The sequence below is a fragment of the Mesoplodon bidens genome (assembly GCF_964165515.1).
Source record: "Mesoplodon bidens genome assembly, chromosome: 5".
In the NCBI taxonomy this organism is placed as follows: Eukaryota; Metazoa; Chordata; class Mammalia; order Artiodactyla; family Ziphiidae; genus Mesoplodon; species Mesoplodon bidens.
Window position 1 is genome coordinate 60417565 of NC_138161.1, and position 23913 is coordinate 60441477.

At 37.2% G+C, this 23913-nt stretch overlaps 1 protein-coding gene across 5 annotated transcripts in view; it reads right to left on the reverse strand.

Annotated features, from left to right (window-relative positions):
• SPICE1 (spindle and centriole associated protein 1) overlaps window positions 1–23913 on the reverse strand; it is a 65029-nt gene that overhangs the window by 35849 nt on the left and 5267 nt on the right. For all 5 annotated transcript variants that reach the window (XM_081235773.1, XM_081235777.1, XM_081235774.1 and 2 more), the window contains exons 2-7: window positions 22550–22645; window positions 19159–19206; window positions 14756–14899; window positions 10538–10640; window positions 9613–9719; window positions 6222–6337 (exon numbers count right to left, since the gene is read on the reverse strand). In XM_081235773.1, coding sequence (XP_081091899.1) covers window positions 6222–6337; window positions 9613–9719; window positions 10538–10640; window positions 14756–14899; window positions 19159–19206; window positions 22550–22645 — 614 coding nt within the window. The remainder of the gene's footprint in view (window positions 1–6221; window positions 6338–9612; window positions 9720–10537; window positions 10641–14755; window positions 14900–19158; window positions 19207–22549; window positions 22646–23913) is intronic.

The following is a 23913-nucleotide window of genomic DNA, read 5'->3' on the forward strand; positions in this document are numbered from 1 at the left end:
TTTGGCCAACCCAATATTTTTGAAATATGATGGGAAGAATAAGAAATTACTTTAAAGTATTTATCACCATCTGAAGACAACAATCTCCTTTAGATCTAGAACTCAATTTTACTTATTTTATTTACTTTGGGCATTGATTCACATCCAAGCTCCTTCCATTTCCACTGATGACCACTTATGAGCACCAATTCTATTTTATGGCAGCATCAATCACAACAGTATTTTAATGACTTTATTTCATAGACAACTTAGGAATATCAGCAACTCTAATTTATATTCCTAACATACGAACCATATCCAAAGGAAGCTACCTAAGCCTACTGGAAAGAGACATTGTCCTTGTCATTCAGTTTTTGCCACTAGGGGTTTATTCCTCTCAATTCTTTCTCACTTTTTTCCTATGGATGCTCTAACATCACCTTTCCCTCTCCCCAGCCTATACACAAAGATCTACAGAGGAAGTAGGTATTGATAATGGTTAAAGTGAGAGAAATGCTTGCAATCACTGTTTCCTCACTTGGAATGTACTGACCCCCAAAAAACAGCAATGACTCAGTAGAGGCTTTTGAGGATTGGGTCAGGAACATATTTATCATGTATAATATTATTGCTATGAGAAATCAATTCAGTGCTCACAGGAACTCACAGAATTCACAGAAATTTTCAAACCAGAAGGCACCTTAAAAATCGTATGTTCTACCCGCCTCATATTTTACAAGTGAGGAAATAAAGACCCACAGATTATCTAATTAGTAAGTAACCAAAGGCTTAGTCCCCAGATTCCAAGTCTAATGCATCTTCTAATACCTCTAATACCTTCTAATACCTTCTAATACTCTAATACCAGCAGTCAATAAGTAACATTTTGAGACATAAGGTATTCATAAGTTGGAAATTGCCTTTTCAAACAACTAATGAGATAAAACTAAACTTAACCTACCAAATGAAAAAAATTATTTGATTCAAGTGTAAAGAATAAAAGTAATTCTGTACAAGATTAGTTATATTTAGGCTCTGAAAGAAAAAGTACTTAAAAGACAATACATATTTCCAGGTATTCCTAACAAAATGGTGACTGACTAAATTTGAATTACTCTACACATCCTCCAAAAAACTATACAGTGAAACAAGAAAAGCAAATAAAACAGCATATAACCCATACCTTCTATATTATTGGAAGACAGAGAATACTACTAACTTCAAACTACCTGTAGGTAGAAAAATAAGCATCAAATTCCAGCAAAGATATTTCTTGAGCACCTGTAGGAAGCCTTTGCAAAGAATGGGGGCAGTTCAAAATGACTGCACAGAGAAAAGGAAAGCTGAGAGCCTAATGGTGACAAAAATCACCTCTAGAAAGAAAAAGTCCACTCTAAGTATGCAAATACTTAAAAAAAACAAAAAAGAAAAACCTGGGCAATCATAATACCACCAAGAAGTTTGTAGAACCCAAGGTAGTAGTCTTGGGAAGGCATCACTTCTTAAGGAGAAGAGAGTGAACAGGAAGGGAGAGGTACCCTTTGGAGGCTGAGTGCTAAAGGAGAAAAGATGGAAAAGTCCTTCAAGACAAAAGAGAACCATGATATTGGAGGACAAGCCAACTTTAACCCACCAACACTTTTTTTTTTTTAAAGGCTCTAAATAAGCTGTGCCTCACCATAATTGAGAGAAGAATCACCTAAAACTCCCAAACCTCTCCACAAAATGTACAGTATAACAAAGGCAGTATATCAAAACAGAAAACTGAAATTGAAATATTTCAGCTAATGAAAATTCCTGCCCCCAACATGCAAAAAAAAGAAGAAAACTGGGCTTCCCTGGTGGCGCAGTGGTTGAGAGTCCGCCTGCCGATGCAGGGGACGCAGGTTCATGCCCCGGTCTGGGAAGATCCCATATGCCGCAGAGCAGCTGGGGCCGTGAGCCATGGCCACTGAGCCTGCGCATCCAGAGCCTGTGCTCCACAACGGGAGAGGCCACAACAGTGAGAGGCCCATGTACCACTAAAAAAAAAAAAAAAAAAAAAAAAGAGAGAGAGAGAGAAGCCACTTTTGGCCTAAGCCATTTTGTGATCTAAGTCTGACCACAATTCTTGCCCTTGAACCAGTCTCAGTAGTTAATGATCTTACGGGAAGTATGGGAATTCAGTAACAAAGAAAACGCAGTCAAGAAACAGAAGTTCAGCAATAAAACGAGTCCTAATTGCTCCCCAAGGGATATACATAACAATCTGATACAGTTTTTGAGCTCTGTAGGAACTAAGGCCCCCACCTAGGTGGAAGATGGAATGATGATGTTGACCCTCCTGACTTCAATCAACTAAAGCTTGGACTCTGTCAACATTTGTCCCAATTCTCCTCTGCTCAAGCCTCTTCATGAATATGCATGTACTCTTAGCTTAAAACTTCCCCAATTTTGCTGTTTGGGGAGACACTGCTTTGGGAAGGATCCCCCGAGTTCATCTTACTTGCTGCAAGTAATAATAAATCCTTCCTTCCCTCAAAAAATAAATAAATAAATAATAAAATAAAATACTAACCAACAACAAAAATACTCAGGAATAATTTTAACAATAAACGAGGAAACCTATATAAGAAAAACATTAAAATACTCCTCAAAAACAAAAAGGTAGACATTAACAAATGGAAAAACATCCTTTGTTCTTGGATAGTAAAACCCAGCATAATAAAGATGTCAGGTCTCTCTAGTTAATTTATTAATATAACAAAAATATCAATAAACTTTTTTATGATGCTAAATAAGTTGACACTAAATTCATACAGAAAAATAAACATGTAACAATCATTATGAAAACTCTGAACTGGAAAAGGCTATGAGGGAAGTCTATTAACACAATATAAACTCTAATTAAAACAGTGTGGTATTGGAGCATGACTACAGAAACAAGGCCAGTGGACTAGAAAATTCAGAAGGAGATCCAGGTACACATGGTAATTAATGTACGCAGGCAGAATCTCAGATCAGTGGGGCAGTAATAAATGGTGCTGGGGCAACTGGATACCAATTTAGGAAAAGATAAGAATTAGAGCCATACCTCATACCACATACCAAAATACTCTCTCAATGAATCAGAGAACTAAATAAAAAATAAAACCACAGAAGTATCAGAAGAAAACATGAGTGAATTCCTCTAAAACCAGTTTTAAGAAAGAATTTCAGAGTATGATTCAAGATCCACATGTAAAAACAATGAATGATAAATTCAAACTATATATATATTCTTTTTTTTTTTTTTTTTTTGTTACGCGGGCCTCTCACTGTTGTGGCCTCTCCCCTTGCGGAGCACAGGCTCCGGACGCACAGGCTCAGCGGCCATGGCTCACGGGCCCAGCCGCTCCGCGGCATGTGGGATCTTCCCGGACCGGGGCACGAACCCGTGTCCCCTGCATCGGCAGGCGGACTCTCAACCACTGCGCCACCAGGGAAGCCCTATATTCTTTTTTTTTTAAACATGGAATGCGTCACAAATTTGTGTGTCACCCTTGCACAGAGGCCATGCTTGTCTTCTCTGTATTGTTCCAATGTTAGCATATGTGCTGCCAAAGTGAGCACTATATATATATTCTTAAATCTTTTATTTGTTAAAGAAATTCAAAAGACAACAAATTGGGAGAAAATATAACATATTACACAGGTAAAAGACTAATATCCTTAATATGTAAAGAATGCTTACAAATTAATAAAAAAAGGACCAAAACCCTAAAAGCAAAATAGACAAAAGACATGAATAGACAATTCACTGTAATGTCCCTTAAATATATGACAAAATTATCAATTTCACTTAGAAAGGCAAAGTAAAACTACACTGAGATAACATTTCTCACCTACAAAATCAGCAGAGAAGTCTGACAACACACCCTGGTGCAGACACTCTTGTAAGTTGACAGTAGGAGTGCAAAATACTACAACCCTCATAAAGCAGAATTCAGTAATTTTAGAACAAAATTACATAGCATTTACCTTTTAATCCCAAAATCCCACTTCTAGTAATTTACTCTAAATACACACCTTCAACCATACAAAAATACATATGCATAAGTTATTCACTGCAGCATTTTTTAATTGAAAAATATTGGAAACAACCTAAATACTTGTGTGTGTGTATATATATGTGTATATATATACACACACATATATAGCATTGCAAAAACTGGATAAAGATGTGCAAAAGAATGAAATTGGACCCCTACCTTACACCACTCACAAAAATTAACTCAAAATGGATTAAAGACTTAAACATTAGACCTGAAATGGTAAAAATCCTAGAAGAAAACATAGGGGAAGCTCATTGACATTGATCTTGGCAACAATTTTTTGGATCTGACACCAAAAGCACAAGCAAAAAATAATAGCTGGAACTACATGAAACCAAAAAGCTTCTGCACAGCAAAAGAAACAATCAACAGAATGAAGAGGTAATCTATGGAATGGGAGAAAATATTTGCAAATCATATACTTAATTAGGGGTTAATATCCAAAACACATAAAGAACTCATACAACTTAATAGCAAAAAATCCAAACCATCCAATTAAAAAAAATGGGCAGAGGAACTGAACAGACATTTTTCCAAAGATGACGTACAAATAGCCAACAAGTACATACATGAAAAGGTGCCTGACATCACTAATCATAAGGGAAATGAAAATCAAAACCACAATAAAAGCAAAACCAAACAAAAAATAAAACAAAAGTAAAAAAACAAAGAAAACAGAAAACAACAGAACCAAACAAAAGAAACCAAAAAAACCAAACAATAAAAACAAAACAAAAAAACAGAAAGCAAACTAAAAAAAAGCAAACATAAAACAAACACACAAAAATGATTAAAAAAAAAACCCACAATAAGATATCTCCTCACACCTATAATAAGAATGGCTATCATCAAAAAGTCAAGAGATAACAAGTGTTAATGAGGATGTGGAGAAAAGGGAACCCTTGTGCACTATTGGTGGCATTGTTAATTGGTACAGCCATTATGGAAAACAGTGTGGAAGTTCCTCAAAAAATTAAAAATATAACTACCATATGATCCAGGATTCCCACTTCAGGGTATATATCAAAAGGAAATGAAAACAGGATCTCAGAGAGATATCTGCACTCCCATGTTAACTGCAGCACTATTCACAATAAACAAGATATGGAAACAACCTAAGTATGTGTCAACACATGAATGGATGAACAAGATGTGATTGAGATACATAGATACGTATCATATTCCACTGTATACATATACAGTGGGATATTATTCAGCCATGAGAAAGAAGGAAATCATGCCATTTGTGACAACATGGATGAACCTGGAAGGTATTACATTGAGAAATACAAGTGAGACAAAGAAAGACAAATACTGTATGATATCACTTATACGTGGAATCTAAAAAAGCTGAGGGGACTTCCCTGGTGGCGCAGAGGTTAAGAATCCACCTGCCAATGCAGGGGACACAGGTTTGAGCCCTGGTCCAGGAAGATCCCACACGCCGCAGAGCAACAAAGCCCGTGCGCCACAACTACTGAGCCTGCACTCTAGAGCCTGTGAGCCACAACTACTGAGCCCAGGTGGGGCAACGACTGAGCCTGCGTGCTGCAACTACTGAAGCCCACAAGCCTAGAGCCTGTGCTCTGCAACAAGAGAAGCCACCACAATGAGAAGCCTGTGCACCACAACAAACAGTAGCCCCCGCTCACTACAACTAGAAAAAGCCCACGCAGCAACAAAGACCCAATGCAGCCAAAAAAAATAATAAATAAAACAATTTTTTTAATTAAAAAAATATATATATATAATAAAAAAGCTGAACTCATAGAAACAGAGTGGTGGTTACCAGGGGCTGGGAGGTGGAGCAAATGGGAAGATGGTAAAAGGGTACAAATTTCCAGTTATAAGATAAATAACTTCTTGTGATTATAGCTAATAATATTTTATTTTATACTTGCAAGTTGCCTAGTGAGAAGATCTTAAATGTTTTCACCACAAAAAAGAAATGGTAATTAGACGATGTGACGGAGCTATTAACCATCCATCACTTAATGCTATGATGGTAACCATTTTGCAGTATGTAAGTATACCAAATCAACATGTTGTATGCCTTATAAACGTATACAACATTATATGTCAGTTATATCTCAATAAAGTAGGGATGGGGGAAGAAATGGCCTTGGAAAAAAGGGGAGCATCTTAGATACTTATGCCATCTATACTTACATGTTCGCATTTGTGTTTGACTGAGAGCTTAGAGAGTTATCCAACTCATTCTCACTTTCTTCTGACTGGCTGTTAACAGTTTCTTCTCGTTGGTCATCATCTACTTCATTAAGAGCCTTTATCAACACAACAATAAAATAATAACACAGGTTGGTTATATACACACTCATCCTTTCTTTTTGTCATAACAGAAGAGAGATCCCTCCTTCTAAGGCTAATCCCTCCACATGTGGTCTAGAACCCAAACCTACTTGCTTCCTTCTAGTCCATCAATTGCCCCTTCTCTCTCCTGCATCTTCAACTTCTCCTTACTGGCTTCAGCTCATCCACATTTAAATCTAAGTCTTTGCCATCTTATCCGTACCCTATACTCACCTCGAGCTACCATCTACTCTTTCTGTGCAACAAACTTCTTGAAAGAGCTGCCCGCCACTTCTTTTTTTTTTTTTTTTTTGGTACGCGGGCCTCTCACTGTTGTGGCCTCTCCCGTTGCGGAGCACAGGCTCCGGACGCGCAGGCTCAGCGGCCATGGCTCACGGGCCCAGCCGCTCCGCGGCATGTGGGATCTTCCCGGACCGGGGCACGAACCCGTATCCCCTGCATCGGCAGGCGGACTCTCAACCACTGCACCACCAGGGAAGCCCCTGCCCGCCACTTCTCATTCACCATTTATGCCCTGCAACTTTGCTTCTGCCCTGCCACCCCATTTAAGCTGTTCTCTACATGGTCAACATCAACACACTTGTTCCCACATCAAATGGATATTTCTGTCTTTGCCTTCCCTTACTTCTGACTCATTAGACATCAATGACCACTCATTTCTTTCCCTCAAAATCTTCTTTTGAAGAAGATAAACTTTTCCTTTCCACTTCCATGATACCATATTTTCTTGTTTTTTCTCCTTTTGGCCATTCCTTCCCAATCTCCTTTATTGGTTCTTTTCCTAGCCTTCCCTTTTTCTGATGTCACTCAAGGTTCTCCCTTTGGACCTTTTCTCCTCTCATCTGACTCATTTTCTGTATGATTATATTTAATTCCAAGGTGCAATTACGAGCCAAATGCTGTTAATTTCCAAATTTCTAGCTTCACTCAGATCTCTCTTGAGCCCTCAACATTTATATCCAACTGCCTAAAAGATACCCCTAGGAGAACATCCTACACACATATACTCAACATGTCTAAAATTCATCATTTTCCTAAGCCTCTACTATCATTCTTCCAGAAACCTTGTTCCTGTCATGTTACCAAGACCATAACCAGCATCACTATCTACTCAGGTTCTCAAGCCAGCAAACTGGAAATTATCCTTCTTCCTCATCCATCACATCCAATCAATCACCCAATCCTGTCAATTCTATCCCTTCTTAATCTCTCAAATCTATCCCTCTTCCCCTCTACCTCCTTCCCTACTGCCACTGCTTTGGGTCAGTCCTCACCACTTCTGCTAAGATTCCAATGTGAGTCTTCTAACCAGATCCTCTCACCAGTCTTGTCCCTCCCTCCCCAATCCATCTTCCACGTTACTGTCAATTTCGCCATGACTGTGCTCTTCTTAAAATCCTTTAGTGGCTCTACTCTTGCTTTCTGGTTCCTTAGCCCTTCGTGACCCAGCTCCTTCTTGTCTCTCTTACCTTGCCTCTTGCCACCTCCCAACCTTCATCATAGAGACCATGATCATTTGAAAACTAACTTTTTAATAAGTGTCAAAACATACATGGCTTTTGGCTGGGGATATGGCTAATGGACTTTGGCTATTAAAAATATGTGTAACGTTCTACTTAATTGCCTTTATAAGTAGAAAACGGTATATTTATATGACTCTGGACCTTGTAATTCCCTAGGATCATCCATCTAATTGATGATTCTTCTTTTTGTCCTAAAAGATACAAATAACTTAGGAAATTGCATTAAACAGGTACTAAGACCTAGTCATTCTTAAAAAGTTGATTTATTTTAGTATTAAATTCTTCATGGGCTTTTAAAAAATGTTTCCTATCTCAAAATTCTAAACATTTTGATTAATTAAGAGTTCCAATTAGATTAAGATACAGCTAATAAATGTTTTACTACTATACTTTTCTCATGTAACTAGTCAATAAATTCAAAGTTTCTTGGGTAGCTGCTTTTTAAACATACTAATACATTAGAAGGGACAAAGGTATTTTTAAAGAAATATTCAAGTCTGTTCCATAGTGACTAATTCACTGACTTTCAGATATAGTCTAAAATATTCTTTTTGGGCCTCCCTGGTAGCACAGTGGTTAAGAATCCACCTGCCAATGCAGGGGACACGGGTTCGATCCCTGGTCCAGGAAGATCCCACATGCCGCAGAGCAACTAAGCCCGTGCGCCACACCTACTGAGCCTACGTTCTAGAGCACCGGTGCTACAACTACTGAAGCCCGCGTGCTCTAGGGCCCATGCTCCGCAACAAGAGAAGCCACTGCAATGAGAAGCTCCCAACGAAGAGTAGCCCCCACTCGCTGCAACTAGAGAAAGCCCACGTGCAGCAACGAAGACCCAAAGCAGCCAAAAATAAATAAATAATATAAATAAATTTATTTTAAAAAAAAGAAGGGACAAAGATTTCATGAAGAACTAATATCTGGTATTATGCTCAACACTTTACATAACCTATCTGAGCTGATCCTCACAACAACCATAGCAGGTATATTCTATTCCCATTTAACAAAAAACTCTCTGAGCCAACTCAGATACCTTGAGAAATCAACTCAACATCGAACAGCTAGTAAGTAACAGAATATGAACACAGATTCACCTGACTCCAAAGTGGGACGTGGAAAGACTCTCTTGCTGTTTCCATATTTGTAGATGGTGACAGTCTTTATTTTAAAATTTAATTTTATTTATTTTTTATACAGCAGGTTCTTATAAGTTATCTATTTTATACATATTAGTGTGTACTATACATGTCAATCCCAATCTCCCAATTCATCCCACCACCACCACCTCCCAACTTCCCCCCTTGGTGTCCATACGTTTGTTCTCTACACCTCTGGGTGACACAGACTTATGGAGCCAGACAGCCTAGATTTGAATGCCATCTCTCATGCTAACTAGCTATGTGATCTTGGACAACTTACTTAATTTTTCTGAGCCTCAGTTTTTCCATCTGCTAAATGGGGATAATAATAGTAACTACCTCCTAGGTAAGCACTCAATAAATGTTAGCTATTATTATCTAGTCCTATCTTGTTTAGTACAAGCCTTACTCACAGTACATGTACTATACTTGAGTAAGAACAATTCTAGCAACCACAACTTGGTATTTAGATAGTAAAGCTTTTGAAATGTTTACCACTATACCTATCTACATCAACTTAAACTGAATTTCAGCATGAGCATTATGGCTGTGAGCAAAGTACATTACCTGAGGCTCAATAACAGATTCACTAAGGATGGCCTGGGTGACAGGGTCTTGATTTACCACAATGGGACCTTGAGAGGAATCAGGAGCCATTGTTACATTAGGAAACCCTGCAGAAGGAAAATGTCATGATGATTTTGTTTCATTTAATTAAATTGACTTCACACATACAATACACTGCCATAGGTCTGAATTATTGTATGAAAATCTTAAATAATAATAATAGCAACTCGCACTCAAACAGTGCTTACTATATGCCAGGCATTGTTCTAAATGCTTTTACATATATTAAATTGTTTCACCCTCACAAAATCCTATGAGGTTATTAGTATCATTATTTTACATATGGGTAAACTGAAACTCAGAGACGTGAAGCAACAGGCACAGAGTCACATTAGTGAGTGGCCAAGCCAGGATTTAAACCTTAAACTAAAAACTAATGATCTGTTTTTAGGGATTAAGGTAAACAACAGATTATATACACATTAAAGTAAATAATGTTGTGCATCTCACAAGAGACAAAGTTCCTTTTAGAGAGACACTGAAGTTGCTTTAGTTTTCAAATTAAGCTTCACTCAAATTACATACAAAGCAGATACTTTAATTATATGGTAATTTAATATTAATAAGCTGAAAATGAAATCATACCTTAAATTATGAAATCTTATAATTTCACAAGATATTTTAGTAAATAATAACAATTTACCTTTCCTTAACTTGAGTAATTTGTAATAGTTAATATTCTTAGTGAAAAGCAAATAAATTGTAATAAATCTATGTCTAACAACTCTTGTATGCTATCCACCCTAGAACACATGTGAAAGAAATAATATGATGCCTGAGAAAAGATTTTAAATTCTTTCAAATAGCCAGGTGTGGGCTATGATGAATAAGATAAAGAAACTTTCGTTTGATGTGACTACTTTACCTGTGCGCCTACGAGCAAAATCAACAAACAGATCTTTTGCTGTAGCCATCAAATGATCAGATTTTTCCAATACATCCTGCATCCGGTATTGATCAGAAAGAATCTAGACACATGTTAGTGATAAATATTATTATTCAGAAAAAATATATATACTTAATAAATCACAAAGGAAAAGTCCATACAAAGGCAGGAGCTTAAAAATCATCTCAAATCCTTCAGCGGCAATATCATTAAGTACCAGTAGATGGAGCTATTATAATAATTAGTGGATTTCAAATGCTTGGCTTTGATCCAAAGAAATACATTATTAAATTATGACCCAGTCCACACACAAATGTAGACAAACACCAAAATAAGAGCTTTGCTTAAACTTACTCTTTGATAACCACTCTGATATTTTCTTTTTCGTTTCTATTCTATTTTTTCAAATGATGGTCACAACCCACTAACTTGATTTTACAATCCATTAAAAAGTTGTGATCCACAGTTTGAAAAACACTGATTAAACATGAATCTTTGAGCCATAAACTCAGATGTGTGACTCTTTGGTATTTCAACCACTAAAGTGATTTCATAATCCATTAATGGGTCATGACCCACAACTTAAAAAATACGACGTGAGATACAACTTTGGGGGCATTAAACAAAAAAGTGATGCTTCTGCATTTATAAACAAGCTTGAATTTTATCCTGGAGAAATGAGAACTCAAAAAATACCAATCTAGCGGTGCCTCTGATTATACACTTTCAACTTAAGAACTTTCCCAGTTACAAGCAAGGATGCGCAGGCTAGAGTGAAAGCAAGTCAACACCCACCACCACCAGATCGCATTCTTAGGCTGAAAGGAGTGTCAAAATTGGAAAATTTCCAGTTTCCAACACTGACTCAAATCAAAACATCTGGTAACAAATGCTCTTACCAGAATTTCTCTAGACCATGGAAACAAGCATACAATGTGACCTCAGTTACTGTTTTAGGACATGAAGAAAAATAACCAGAGTCACGTTCTGACTTTTTCCCCCTTCTTCCCCTGCTAAAGCCAAGCAGGTTGGCTGGCTCTGTTAGTGAGAATAAAGTCCTGAATCTGTTCTCTCCACAACGAGTAAGTTTTGGAATGGCACAGGACAAAGAGCACATTTGGAGTCAGAAGACTGGCATCCTAGGCCCTGTCAAGAGATACAAAAGTATACTAAATCTGTATACAATTCTAGAGATATTTGAGAATGTTGTTACAACTTAAATTTTCATCCCTGGTTAGCCATCTTGTAGCACATGCAATTAGAGTTTAGGAAAGAAAGTAAATGGAGCATTATAATCTACCACTTATACTAGAAAAATTTTACAAAATATATTTCCTAGCAGCAGTTTTGTTTACTATTTTTAAAAAAGGTATTGACTTGCTATCAAAATGAAGAGATATAAATTGAAAGAAGCAGATTGTGGAGGAATAATTTTATCATATCAAAACCTGATACTAATTATAGTGAGGTCTCCAGAAAACCCACTTCCCTGCAGCCCTCTCCCTGCTAGTCCCTGCCCAGGCTCCTTGGGGCAGACGGCTTGAGTGGCCAGAGGTCAGAGCATTGGCTTTCTCTTGCTCTTTCTGGATTTCTTTATCACTCTTCTATGATAAAACTCATCCTCATGATAGGTAAATCAATCTCTGCAGGCCCATCTGTATATATTACTTCCCCAGATGGGTTTGCAGAGCACAAGACCAAACTTACGAAGAGCACAACAGAATACATCTTGGATTTTCAAAAGATCAGTCAAGGTCCCTTCAAAACCATTATTAGAAACTTGTCACGCTAGCAGTTTTGCTCTCTGGTAATAAAAACCAGACAGAATTGGGAAAGTACAAAGAGACTAGGTTAGTTAATATACTTTTAAAATTTACAAAATCTTTATCAAAGCCACCCTCTCTCTGATTTGGATTTGGACCCTTATTTGCTTGATTCCCATGGCATGAGTGGATCATACAGCAAATGAAATCTAAGATTATGCTGGTCAAAGAGCTTTTCTCTTAATTTACGTTAATCTAGGAGCCCAGCTTCTGGGGGACAGGTCCTGGTAGCTCTAACACATAATGATAAAACCTAGGTGGATATGCCCAAGGAGGACTCTTCCTTCCCCTCACATACCTTATCACAGACATTACAAATATAGCAATACTGAAATAATAGATGTATGAATGCTTTGACTCAGCAATTCCACTTTTAAGAATTTGTCCTACAAATATATTTATACATGTACTCAGAAACATATTCATTACATTATTCATTACATCATTTATAGTGACAAGGCAGGAAATAATCTGTCGGTGGCAGACACTGCTACTTATCCACCAATATCCTTTCTTTCTGTTTTCTCTTTAACAGTGGAACTCCCAAGTTAGCCAAGTACATAGCTAATTTCCCAACCACCCTTGCAGGTGACAGTGGTCACTTGATGAAGTTCTGGACAATGGGATAGAAGCCAGAGCTTCTGGGTGATACGTAAAGGGAGTAACATGCATTCTCTTCCCCACTTCATGCTGCCTGGGAAACATCTGAAGGAAGCTGGAACAGCCACTCCAAACTCAGACATGGAAGCCCTGTAATAAAGGACCAGAGATCCCCCTACCCACTACCATGTATCTCTGAGCTGTTCCATAAAAGTGAAATAGATTTCTATTTTGTTTAAACCAGTATATTCTGGGGTCTTTTTTTTTTTCCAGATGCTTATACCATATTCTGATACACATCCTAAATGTCCACTAATAAAGCACTAGATAAATAAATTGTGGTATATCCACATACTACTTGGCCATTAAAAAAGAAAAGGTAGATTTCTAAATACTGACATAGAAAAACCTCCAAAATATGTTGTTAAATGGAAATGCCTAAATCCCACTAATAGCAGAGGTTCTCAAACCTAGCAAAATATTAAATATTACATAGCAACTGTCTTAAAAATACCTAAGTGGGGCTGCATCCCAGATCCACTGAATTAGAATACCTGAGTATAAATATGTCTGAGTCCAGATACTATCTGGTTTTTTTTAATGGGAATTTTTTAAATGGAAATTAGAATCAGTCAGAGTTGATAAACACTACGCTAGAGCATGAGGAAGCCGCGTTACAGAAAGAAGGCAGAGAAATTACACTCACCCTCTCTTACCACTCTTCTTCAACCCCTAATTCTACCACATCTACAAGGTATAAGGGATTCAGGACATGAGCAGGGGTCACCAGGGACGGGAAACAAAAGCCCAGAGTCACCTCAAAGGGGCTGCCTTTTTCCCTGGCCAGATCTGTGTTCTTAGGCCTTTCATGGAGAATTACCACGTAACATTTAAATGTAGGTGACTTGCCTAAGATCACCATAAGATACGTACCTCTAAAGAACCATTCTCTCTCAATCCACTGTTCTTTTTACAAGCTCGTGTAAACATTTATTTGGGAGACATAATTCTTCCTCATGATATATAAAGTCATGACTTTCATATTTCACTAAGAAGCCTAACAAATTCCTCAAAAGACAGAATGTGACTTAAAGCTGCAGCAGAAGGTCACCCAGACAGCCAAGTGCCATAAGCTCCAACAGTGAACAAGAAGAAAACAGGCATTTCTTTTACAATGATTTCAGCCCAAATAAAAGAAGGGTTTTGCTGTAGTTTCTTCTTATTTTCCATATTATTTATTCCTACCCACTCTGATTACTTATTCAAACACCCTACATCTGACAAAAGATTCAGCCAAAGACAAGTGCCTTACTAATTTGTTGGACAAGCACACATTTTTTTTTGCAAAGTAATCTAACAGCATCGCTGTTGAACTGAGAAAAATAATTATAGCAGCTTTATATATATATATACGACACTAATTATGTGCCAAGGACTGTCCTAATCACTTTAGTAATATTTTATCACTGAAATCTCGTAACAATACAGTCAGGCAAATACTGTTACTCCAGTTTAAAGATAAGAAAATTCAGGCTGAGAAGTTAATAATTTAAGGTCACCTGGCTAGTAAGCTGAAGAGCAGGAATTCAAATCATGAAACTAGACTGTGATCGTCACTCTGCTCCTTTTTCCAAAGTCTACCTGTAGATCACCGCGTAAGGACACAATAACGATTAGAGTCTGTCCAATGTTAATCAAATACGCGGAAAAAGAGAGACACCTATTTACCTCTTCTTTTCTTTCTAACTCTACAGATGATGCAGTTTAGCATTACCTCCTTCATGAGAGACAATCTCCTTTTCTCAAGATTAGAAATTTCCGGTTTCTGCTTCTTCCATTTTCTCTTCAAAGCTTTTTCTTGGAGCTCCCAGTGTACTAATGCTCTATTCTTCGATTTGTGTATTTCATGACGACGGATCTATATGGAAGAAAAAATATATAAAAGAATGTTTCAGGAACAAAGAACTTGCCTATTCAGATGGTAGGACAACCTAACCTAGTTCATCTTTTTTTATTTTTTCTAGTCCAGTATAAGTATATTATATATATATATATATATATATATATATATATATATATATATATATATATATATATATATATTCACAAAATTTTCACCATCTCCTAAATTTTCAAAAATGATTTTTTAAAAAAGAAGTATCAAAAACTAGTAGACTTAAGGAGTTCCCTGGTGGCCTAGTGGCTAGGATTCTCAGCTTTCACTGCTGTGGCCTGGGTTTAATCCTTGGTCGGGTACTGAGATCCCACAAGCCACGTGGCATGGCCAAAAAATAAATAAATAAAACAAACTAGTAAACCTAGCTAAAACACAAAATGAAAGAATATTAATTTCTACTTTTTTTGTACAAGACTATCCAATAAAGTAGTGTTTTGCAAACTGCATCTTGGTACTCACTTAATGGGTGGTAAAATAAATTAGTGGATCAAAACCAACATTTTTAAAAAATAAAATAGAATATAGAATAGAAAATATTAAGAACATGTTGCACATAATAAAAGTTAAGAATTCTTTTGTTGGGGCTTCCCTGGTGGCTCAGTGGTTGAGAATCTGCCTGCCAATGCAGGGGACAGAGGTTTGAGCCCTGGTCTGGGAAGATGCCACATGCCGTGGAGCAACTGGGCCCGTGAGCCACAATTACTGAGCCTGCGCATCTGGAGCCTGTGCTCCACAACAAGAGAGGCCGCGATAGTGAGAGGCACCGCGATGAAGAGTGACCCCCGCTTGCCACAACTAGAGAAAGCCCTTGCACAGAAACGAAGACCCAACACAGCCATAAATAAATAACTTAAAAAAAAATTCTTTTGTTAAATTTTTCAGTTACATATGTGTGTACATGTACAATTATAAACACACACATACACACACACACACACACACACAGACTGAGTATGACATAAAAGGCACAAAATCCACTAAGTCATCTCTGGCAAAGGCACACCCATTCCATGATATTCACATCACCAAGAGCTCACAATGCAGTGTTTTTATAGCCCTGTAATGGCTGCATGTGGAAGTGGGTCCATGGAGATGCAGGACTCCAAGGAAGTGGAATTCCAGAAGTAGAAGCAGAGATATGAGGCACAGCTTAAGAGTCAGAAGGGAGGAGTTCACTAAGGTGGCTAAGGAACAAAAGCAGATATTGGCTTTACAAGCACTCTAGTATTCAGAACTATGAATATGAACAAAACTTGTATGTCATCTGATAAAATGTACTACTGAGTTTGCACCATGTAAATATGAAATCAGTCCATTAAGAGACTAACAACCAAATATTATGTAAGGATTCTGATTCACAAAGAACAAACGAAGATGACATTTTTGAGACAGTCAGGGAAATCTGAATATGGATTGGGATTAGGTAATACCAAAATATTAGTGTTACTTTTGTCAGGCATGATAATGGCATTGTGGTTATATAAGAAAATATCTGTTTTTTTTTAAAGCAAACTGAATATGTAGGCACAAAATGACATGTCCTCTGGGCTTTGCTTTAAAATGCTCCAGTGAAGAAGCAAAGGGTAAGATAAATGAAACAAGTATGGCAAAATTTTCATAACTATTATATCTAGGTGAACAGTATATGGGAGTTCTTTATACTTTTGTCGCTCTTTTCACATGAGTTTGAAATTTTTCATAATAAAAAATTTTAAGTCATTTGGGCACCATTATTATCCTCAACAAACATTTAATGAGTACCTACTACGATTTAGATGCCTAGGCCCACAAAGACGTATAAGATACGGCCTCTATCTCTCAAAAACATTAATAATCTGCCCAGAGAGATTGGACATATGCATATAAAGATAAATGACATGGATTAGATGGCATATACTCAATGCCTTATGTAGGTAGTAAGTACAACAGTTCAGAGAAGAAAGCAACTGTTAGGCAGCTTCAAAGAGTAGGACTTCAAACTTACTACAATAATCAAGAGAGTATGGCACTAGCATAACGATAGACATACAGCTCAGTGGAATAGAAATGAGAGTCCAAAAGAAACCCTTATCTTTACAGACAATTGATTTTCAACAAGGGTGCCAAGACAATTCAATGTGAAAAGAACAGTCTTTTTAATAAATGGTGCTTAGACAATTGGATATCCATGTGCAAAAGAATGAAGCTGGACTCCTACCTCACACCATACACAAAAATTAATTCAAAATGGATGAAAGGCCTAAACATGAGAGCCAAAACTTTAAAACTCCTAGACAAAAACATAGCAGTAAATATCTGTGAACCTTGGTTAGACAATGGTTTCTTAGATATGACACTAAAGCTACAAGTGACAAAAGAAAAAAATTAGATAAAGTGGACTTCATCAAAATCTAAAACTTTTATGTTTCAAAGGATACTATCAAGAAAGCTAAAACATAATCAACAGAATGGAAGAAAATATTTGCAAATCATATCTGATAAGAAACATATCCAGAATATATAAAGAACTCCTACTACTCAACAATAAAAACACAAATAATCCAATTTTATTTTTATTTTATTTTTTGTGTCCCTCTCTTCATCAAGCCCAGTTCATAGTTGTCACATATTTCCTCTGGAAATTTTAAAATAACTAAGAGACTTGAAGAGACATTTCTCCAAAGAAGATACTACAAATGGCCAATAAATATATGAAAGGATACTCAATGTCATTAGTCATTAGGGAAATGCAAATCAAAACTACAATGAGATTCCACTTTATACCCCCCAGGAGAACTAAAACCACAAAGATGACAATGACAAATGCTGGCAAGGGATGTGAAAAAATTGAAACCCTCATACATGCTGGTAAGAATGTAAATGGTGTAGCCACTTTAGAAAACAGTTTGGCAGTTCCTCAGAAAGTTAAATATAGAGATATCATATGACTCAGCAATTCTACTTCCAGGTATACACCCAAGAGACTAAGAGCGTATGTTCACACAAAAACTTGTACATGAATATTCATAGCAGCATTATCTATAACAGTCAAAAAGTAGAAACAACCCAAATGTCCAACAACTGATAAATGGATAAATAAAACATGGTATATCCGTAAACAAAATAGTATTTGGCAATAATAATGAATGAAGTACTGATACTACAATATGGATGAACCTTGAAAACATTACACTAAAAGAAAGAAGCCAGATATAAAAGAATACATATTATATTGCATTTATATGAAATGTCCAGAATAGGCAAATCCATAGAGACATAAAACAGATTAGTTGTTGCCAGGGATTGGAGGGGTGGGGCATAGAGAGTGACTGTTAATGGGTAAAGGGTTACTTTTGGGGGAGTGATGAAAATGTTATAAAATTAGAAAGTGATGATGGTTGCATAACTCTGTGAATATACTAAAAAGCAATGAATTGTACACTTTAAAAGGGCAGATTTTATGTTATGTGATTTATATCTTAATAAAGCTGTTTAAAAAAACAAACAAACCTATAATAAAAGCTTTTTTTTTAAAAGTAAAACTTGGGCTTCCCTGGTGGCGCAGTGGTTGAGAGTCCGCCTGCCAATGCAGGGGACACGGGTTCCTGTCCCGGTCCAGGAAGATCCCACATGCCACGGAGCGGATAGGCCCGTGAGCCATGGCCGCTAGGCCTGTGTGTCCAGAGCCTATGCTCCGCAACGGGAGAGGCCACATCGGTGAGAGGCCCGCGTACCGCAAAAAAAAAAAAAAAAAGTAAAACTTGAACTAGGATAAGGAAGTAAAGTAAGATTTGTACAGGAGGAGAAGAAGGTAGGGAAACTGTTCCAAGTAAAGAGAATAGCATGAAGTGGGGCTCAAATGTGGAAATGTACGTGGCATGTTCAAGAAATAAATTATAATGTATGTTTGTATAGGGAAGTAATGGTAAATAATGCTAGTGATATCTACAGATAGGAAAAGATGATAAATGTGTACAGGAAAATACTGGACTAGAGAGATTTGAACTGTAAACCAAACCTATCTAATGAAATTCTAATGCATGCTAACTGATGTGCCTAAGTAAAATAAGGAAGCCCAGGACATATGCTTTTTGATTTTATATAGACATAAGCAAGATTAAAAATAACTGAACAACTTCCAAGAAGTGCCTCTGGTTTCTATTCTGTAGGTTAGAAGTATCAAGTATCAAATATCAAATAAGAACATGAACAAACGACTTAACTTTCGATAGTAAACTTACCAGATCTTCAGGAGTTGCCCGATGAACTGTTAGATCAGTTACAGTGTTCTGCAAAAAAAAAAAAAAAAAGATGAACTTCCTTTAAAAAGCAAAAGGTTTCTTAAAAAATATTAGTATATGCTGAATTTTAATGGCTGAAAACGGATTCAAAATCCTGAGACCAAAAAGTCTTACCTTGAGAATTAAATTCTCAATTTAAATATTAACATGGATTACTTTTAGGTGTCTTGTAGAAAATAACTGACTATTTTTAAGTGTCTCACAGAAATTAAGCACTAAATTCACCAAGCAAGCATACATTATATTAAAATAATGAAAACAACTGGGTAGTACATAATTCAAAATGAGTTAGTTTAACTAAAGTTATAGCTTTCGAACTATATTTCATGGAACAAGGCAACTCTAAAGATTACTAAAATATAAAGTGTGATCACTACAGAGAGGTTCAATTTGTGCCCATGCCAACACCTTAAGCATAGGACCTATCATAACCAGAGAGACAAATTTTGAGGGTATTGTATAATTTCATAAAATGTGAAAACAGTCACTCAAGTAAAAAGGCACTAAACCAAATGGCAGGGCTTCCACATTGCACAACTCCAGGTGGTTCTGTTGATATCACAGGCCATGTAAATAGTGCCCCTTGGAATTGTGCAGTGCACAGCCCACACAGCTCTGAGTAGCAGCCCTGCAATTTGGTCCTTTCCAAAATGACTTCAGCCATTGTGTTATACAGATTTGGTAAGGCAGGGAAAAAAGCAATGTAGACTTTTAATTCTAAGAGAAATACAGAGAACTGAGCCTAGTGAAATAGCTTCGGATGTATTCAAAGACTTAACCTTTCGGCCATAGTTTATATTTAGCTCAAGTCTTTTATATACTAAAACTGTTATTCCTTCCATGTTGATTTATAAAAGCACAAGATACAACGCTAAGATCATGAGAATTGGGTTTTTTTTGTTTTTTGGAGGGGTTTTCTGGCCATGCCACATGGCTTATGGGATCTTAGTTCCCCGACCAGGGATTGAACCTGGGCCCTCAGCAGTGAAAGTGCCAAGTCCTAACCACTGGACCATGAGGGAATCCACGAGAATTGTTTTTAATAATCATAATAAAAATTCGGGCATATAAGTGATATGCTTGGAATTAGTTTTCATGGGAGAAAATATAATTTCATTTATACTACTATTGCTTAAAACTACAGTTGACCCTTGAACAACATGGATTTGAACACAGGTCCACTTATGTGTCGATATTTTTCAATACATACTACAGTGCGACACGATCCACATCTGGCTGAATCCATGGATGCAAAACCACAGATACAGAGGGCCAACTGTAAAGTTATACGTGGATTTTCGACTGTGCAGAGGGTCGGTTCCCCTAACCCCCATGTTGTTCAAGGGTCAACTGTATTTTCTTCTGAAATTGCCTTTAAATCTAATTTACAAGCCATTTCAGAAAATGCCTCAGTATTTTCAGCAAAACAGTATTATTCAGTTGATCTCTCCTTCCTCATTTACTATTCACACCAAATGACCTATAACTACTTTCAAGTTCCATCTACCTTCAGAAAACAAAGTTTTTTCTACCACTGGAGATAATATAAAGTAAATGAGGAAGGTTCTGAATGCAATTTCAAATAATGGTTTTCAATTATGTTTTGAGCAACAGCAGCATATCAAAATAAATATGGAACTTCCCAAAGTAACCACTCTGAAGGGGACAACTTATGTGATCATTTTTTCATGATAACATAATGTTAACATTATGATAACATAAATGTTAAGGTGCATTTTTTCACCTTTTAATCAGTGTCATTACCTTAGAGTCATATCCTTATACTATTTTATAGCCAATCACATGGCAACAAAGCAATCTAAACATAGAGAAATCCCCCTGCCCCATTTTCTAAGGCTGTCAGTTTGCCCAGGATACCTGGCTAAGGTGGTTGGCCACAACCCAGAAGGTTCTAAGTCCAAAAGAATCCCTAAGATCCAAACTAGTCCCTGACCAGTTAATCTTCACAACAGAAAGTAAAAGTACCCAAAGTCTCATGGTCCAAACCAAAGTACCCAACTCCAAAAGATAAAAATCCCTGTGATAATGCCAAGTGGCACTCAGGGTAGGAGCCAGGGATCATGTCTCAGATACCTGAGACCTGTCTTACACCTTACGAGAACCTTTGTACTGAAATTGACAAATCTCTGGAGATGAGCAAAAAACAATTTGAAGGGTAAGAGAGCAAGGATCACCCACTTTTTCAGTCAAAAATGCCACTCGCATGATTATGATATCACAAGTTGCTATGGGAAAATCTAAAATATGTACCCCAAAATTTCAGATTTCAGGTTAACTAGAGTTACCTTAAAGCAGTGAGTTCTCAAAGTAGAGGTGGGGGACATTTTAAAAACACACTCCCCACCCACTTAAGATTTCAGTTCTTTTTTTTTTTTTTTTTTTTGAGGAGAGAAGGGAAAGGAAATCCCTTCCCTCTTGTCTTTTTTTTTTAATTAATTAATTAATTTATTTATTTTTGGCTGTGTTGGGTCTTCCTTTTTGTGCGAGGGCTTTCTCTAGTTGCGGCAAGTGGGGGCCACTCTTCATCGCAGTGCGCGGGCCTCTCACTGTTGCGGCCTCTCGTTGCGGAGCACAGGCTCCAGACGCGCAGGCTCAGTAGTTGTGGCTCATGGGCCTAGTTGCTCTGCGGCATGTGGGATCTTCCCAGACAAGGGCTCGAACCCGTGTCCTCTACATTGGCAGGCAGATTCTCAACCACTGCGCCACCAGGGAAGCCCCAAGATTTCAGTTCTTAAAAAGAGGTAGAGGGGCTTCCCTGGTGGCGCAGTGGTTGGGAGTCCGCCTGCCGATGCAGGGGACATGGGTTCGTGCCCCGGTCCGGGAGGATCCCACATGCCGCGGAGCAGCTGGGCCCGTGAGCCATGGCCGCTGAGCCTGCGCGTCCGGAGCCTGTGCTCCGCAACGGGAGAGGCCACAGCAGTGAGAGGCCCGCATACCACAAAAACAAAAACAAAAACAAAAACAAAACAAAACAAAACAAAAAAAAAAGAGGTAGAGCTATAGCCTCAACATAAAAATTCCCCAAAGGCATCTGCTCTTCCCTCCAAGACCTAGGATATTGGATTGGCCAAAAAGTTCATTTGGTTAATGAATACGTTGTTCAATAAAGTTCTTGGTGAAAATGAAAAATGTCTTTTATTTTTATTTAAAATGAAACAAATGTTTTGGCCAACCCAATAACATGCCCAGAAATCCATTCCACCATATCACATGCTAAGCCCCATTCAGAGCACCATCCTGAGTGACTAAGGTCATCACATTTATTCCTTCCATGTAATGTTATGCCATGTATTATCCCACCTAGACTTACATCCCATTCTTGCTTTACTGACATTTTCTTCTTTACTTTCAGTGCTTTCCTTCCTCCTCCATGGGGACCGTAACGGTTCACTCTGACAAATGACATCTAGGAGTAATAATCATATCAAATTTTAAAAATACATGAAAAACTAATAATTAATCATCACCAGAGAGGGAAAAAGATATCTAAGAAAATAAATTTTAAAACATCAGACGAGAACTTTAAGTATAATGAAAGGAACAGGCTACCAAAAGACTTGGTTCTTTCACTTCGTAATTATTAGCAAGTTGATATTGATAACTATGATAAAAGAGGTTTCAAATCACCAAATTAAATATATGTGATTAATAAAGAACCCTAGGAATGAAGCAAGTATGACCTAAAGCAGAGATCTATCTGACAGCAGTCATAAACATTGTCACCTGTTACACAAATTCGCAATGAACAGAGGAAATGTCAATCACATGTGAACAATGTGAATGTAAGAGAAGGAGAGCAGGAGACAGCTAGGGTTCTTTTTTAAGCATCTAACACTCAAAATCACTACCAGACACATACGTACTTACCTTAAAATAAAGGTGGCTAAATTTTAGAGAATGAATGAGTTATGATACGATCTCTAGTATATTTTTCACATAATACTAAATGGGGGTGATTATCGATACTAAACTAGAATACGAAAATGGCCAACAGATGCTTGGCACTTTTAAAATACAATGCTAAGGACATTAGACTAAACATCATACAAAATTAGAAAAAGACTCACAGTGCCTGAACACTAGGATTTGAGGATACATATATGATTTTTAAAAAGCAACACATATACATGACTCCAATTCCAGAACTTCTTTAACACCTAAATAATTACAGAACTTTCCAGCTGACCCCCTTACTCCAAATTATCCTAAAACAAAGACTCTAGTATTTTCCTTAAGTACATCTTTTAAAAAAATCATTTAGTCTACTGTGAATAAAGATGACTAAATGCAAGTATTTCTCAGGAATTGGCCCTATAACTCTTAGCAACCACATCCACTCTTTAAGCATGGTATCTAATTTCAGAACGTACAATCCAGCAAAGGAGATAAGTCACATACAAGTTAGAGAATAACATTTAAGTGTTATCATAGTGATGGTGATGATGGCGATGATGATGACAGCGGTGGTGGTTATAATGATGGAATTAGCTACTAAGTACTTTCTTCAAGCCAGGTACTGTTCTAAACTCTTCCCATATATTATCTCCTTTAATCCTCACACTAATCCCATGAAGTATTTACTGTTTGTTACTCGTTTTACAGATGAGAAAACTAAGGGACAAAGAGTTAACTGACTGGGAAGGTCTCACAGTAAATTGCAGAGCCATATATGCC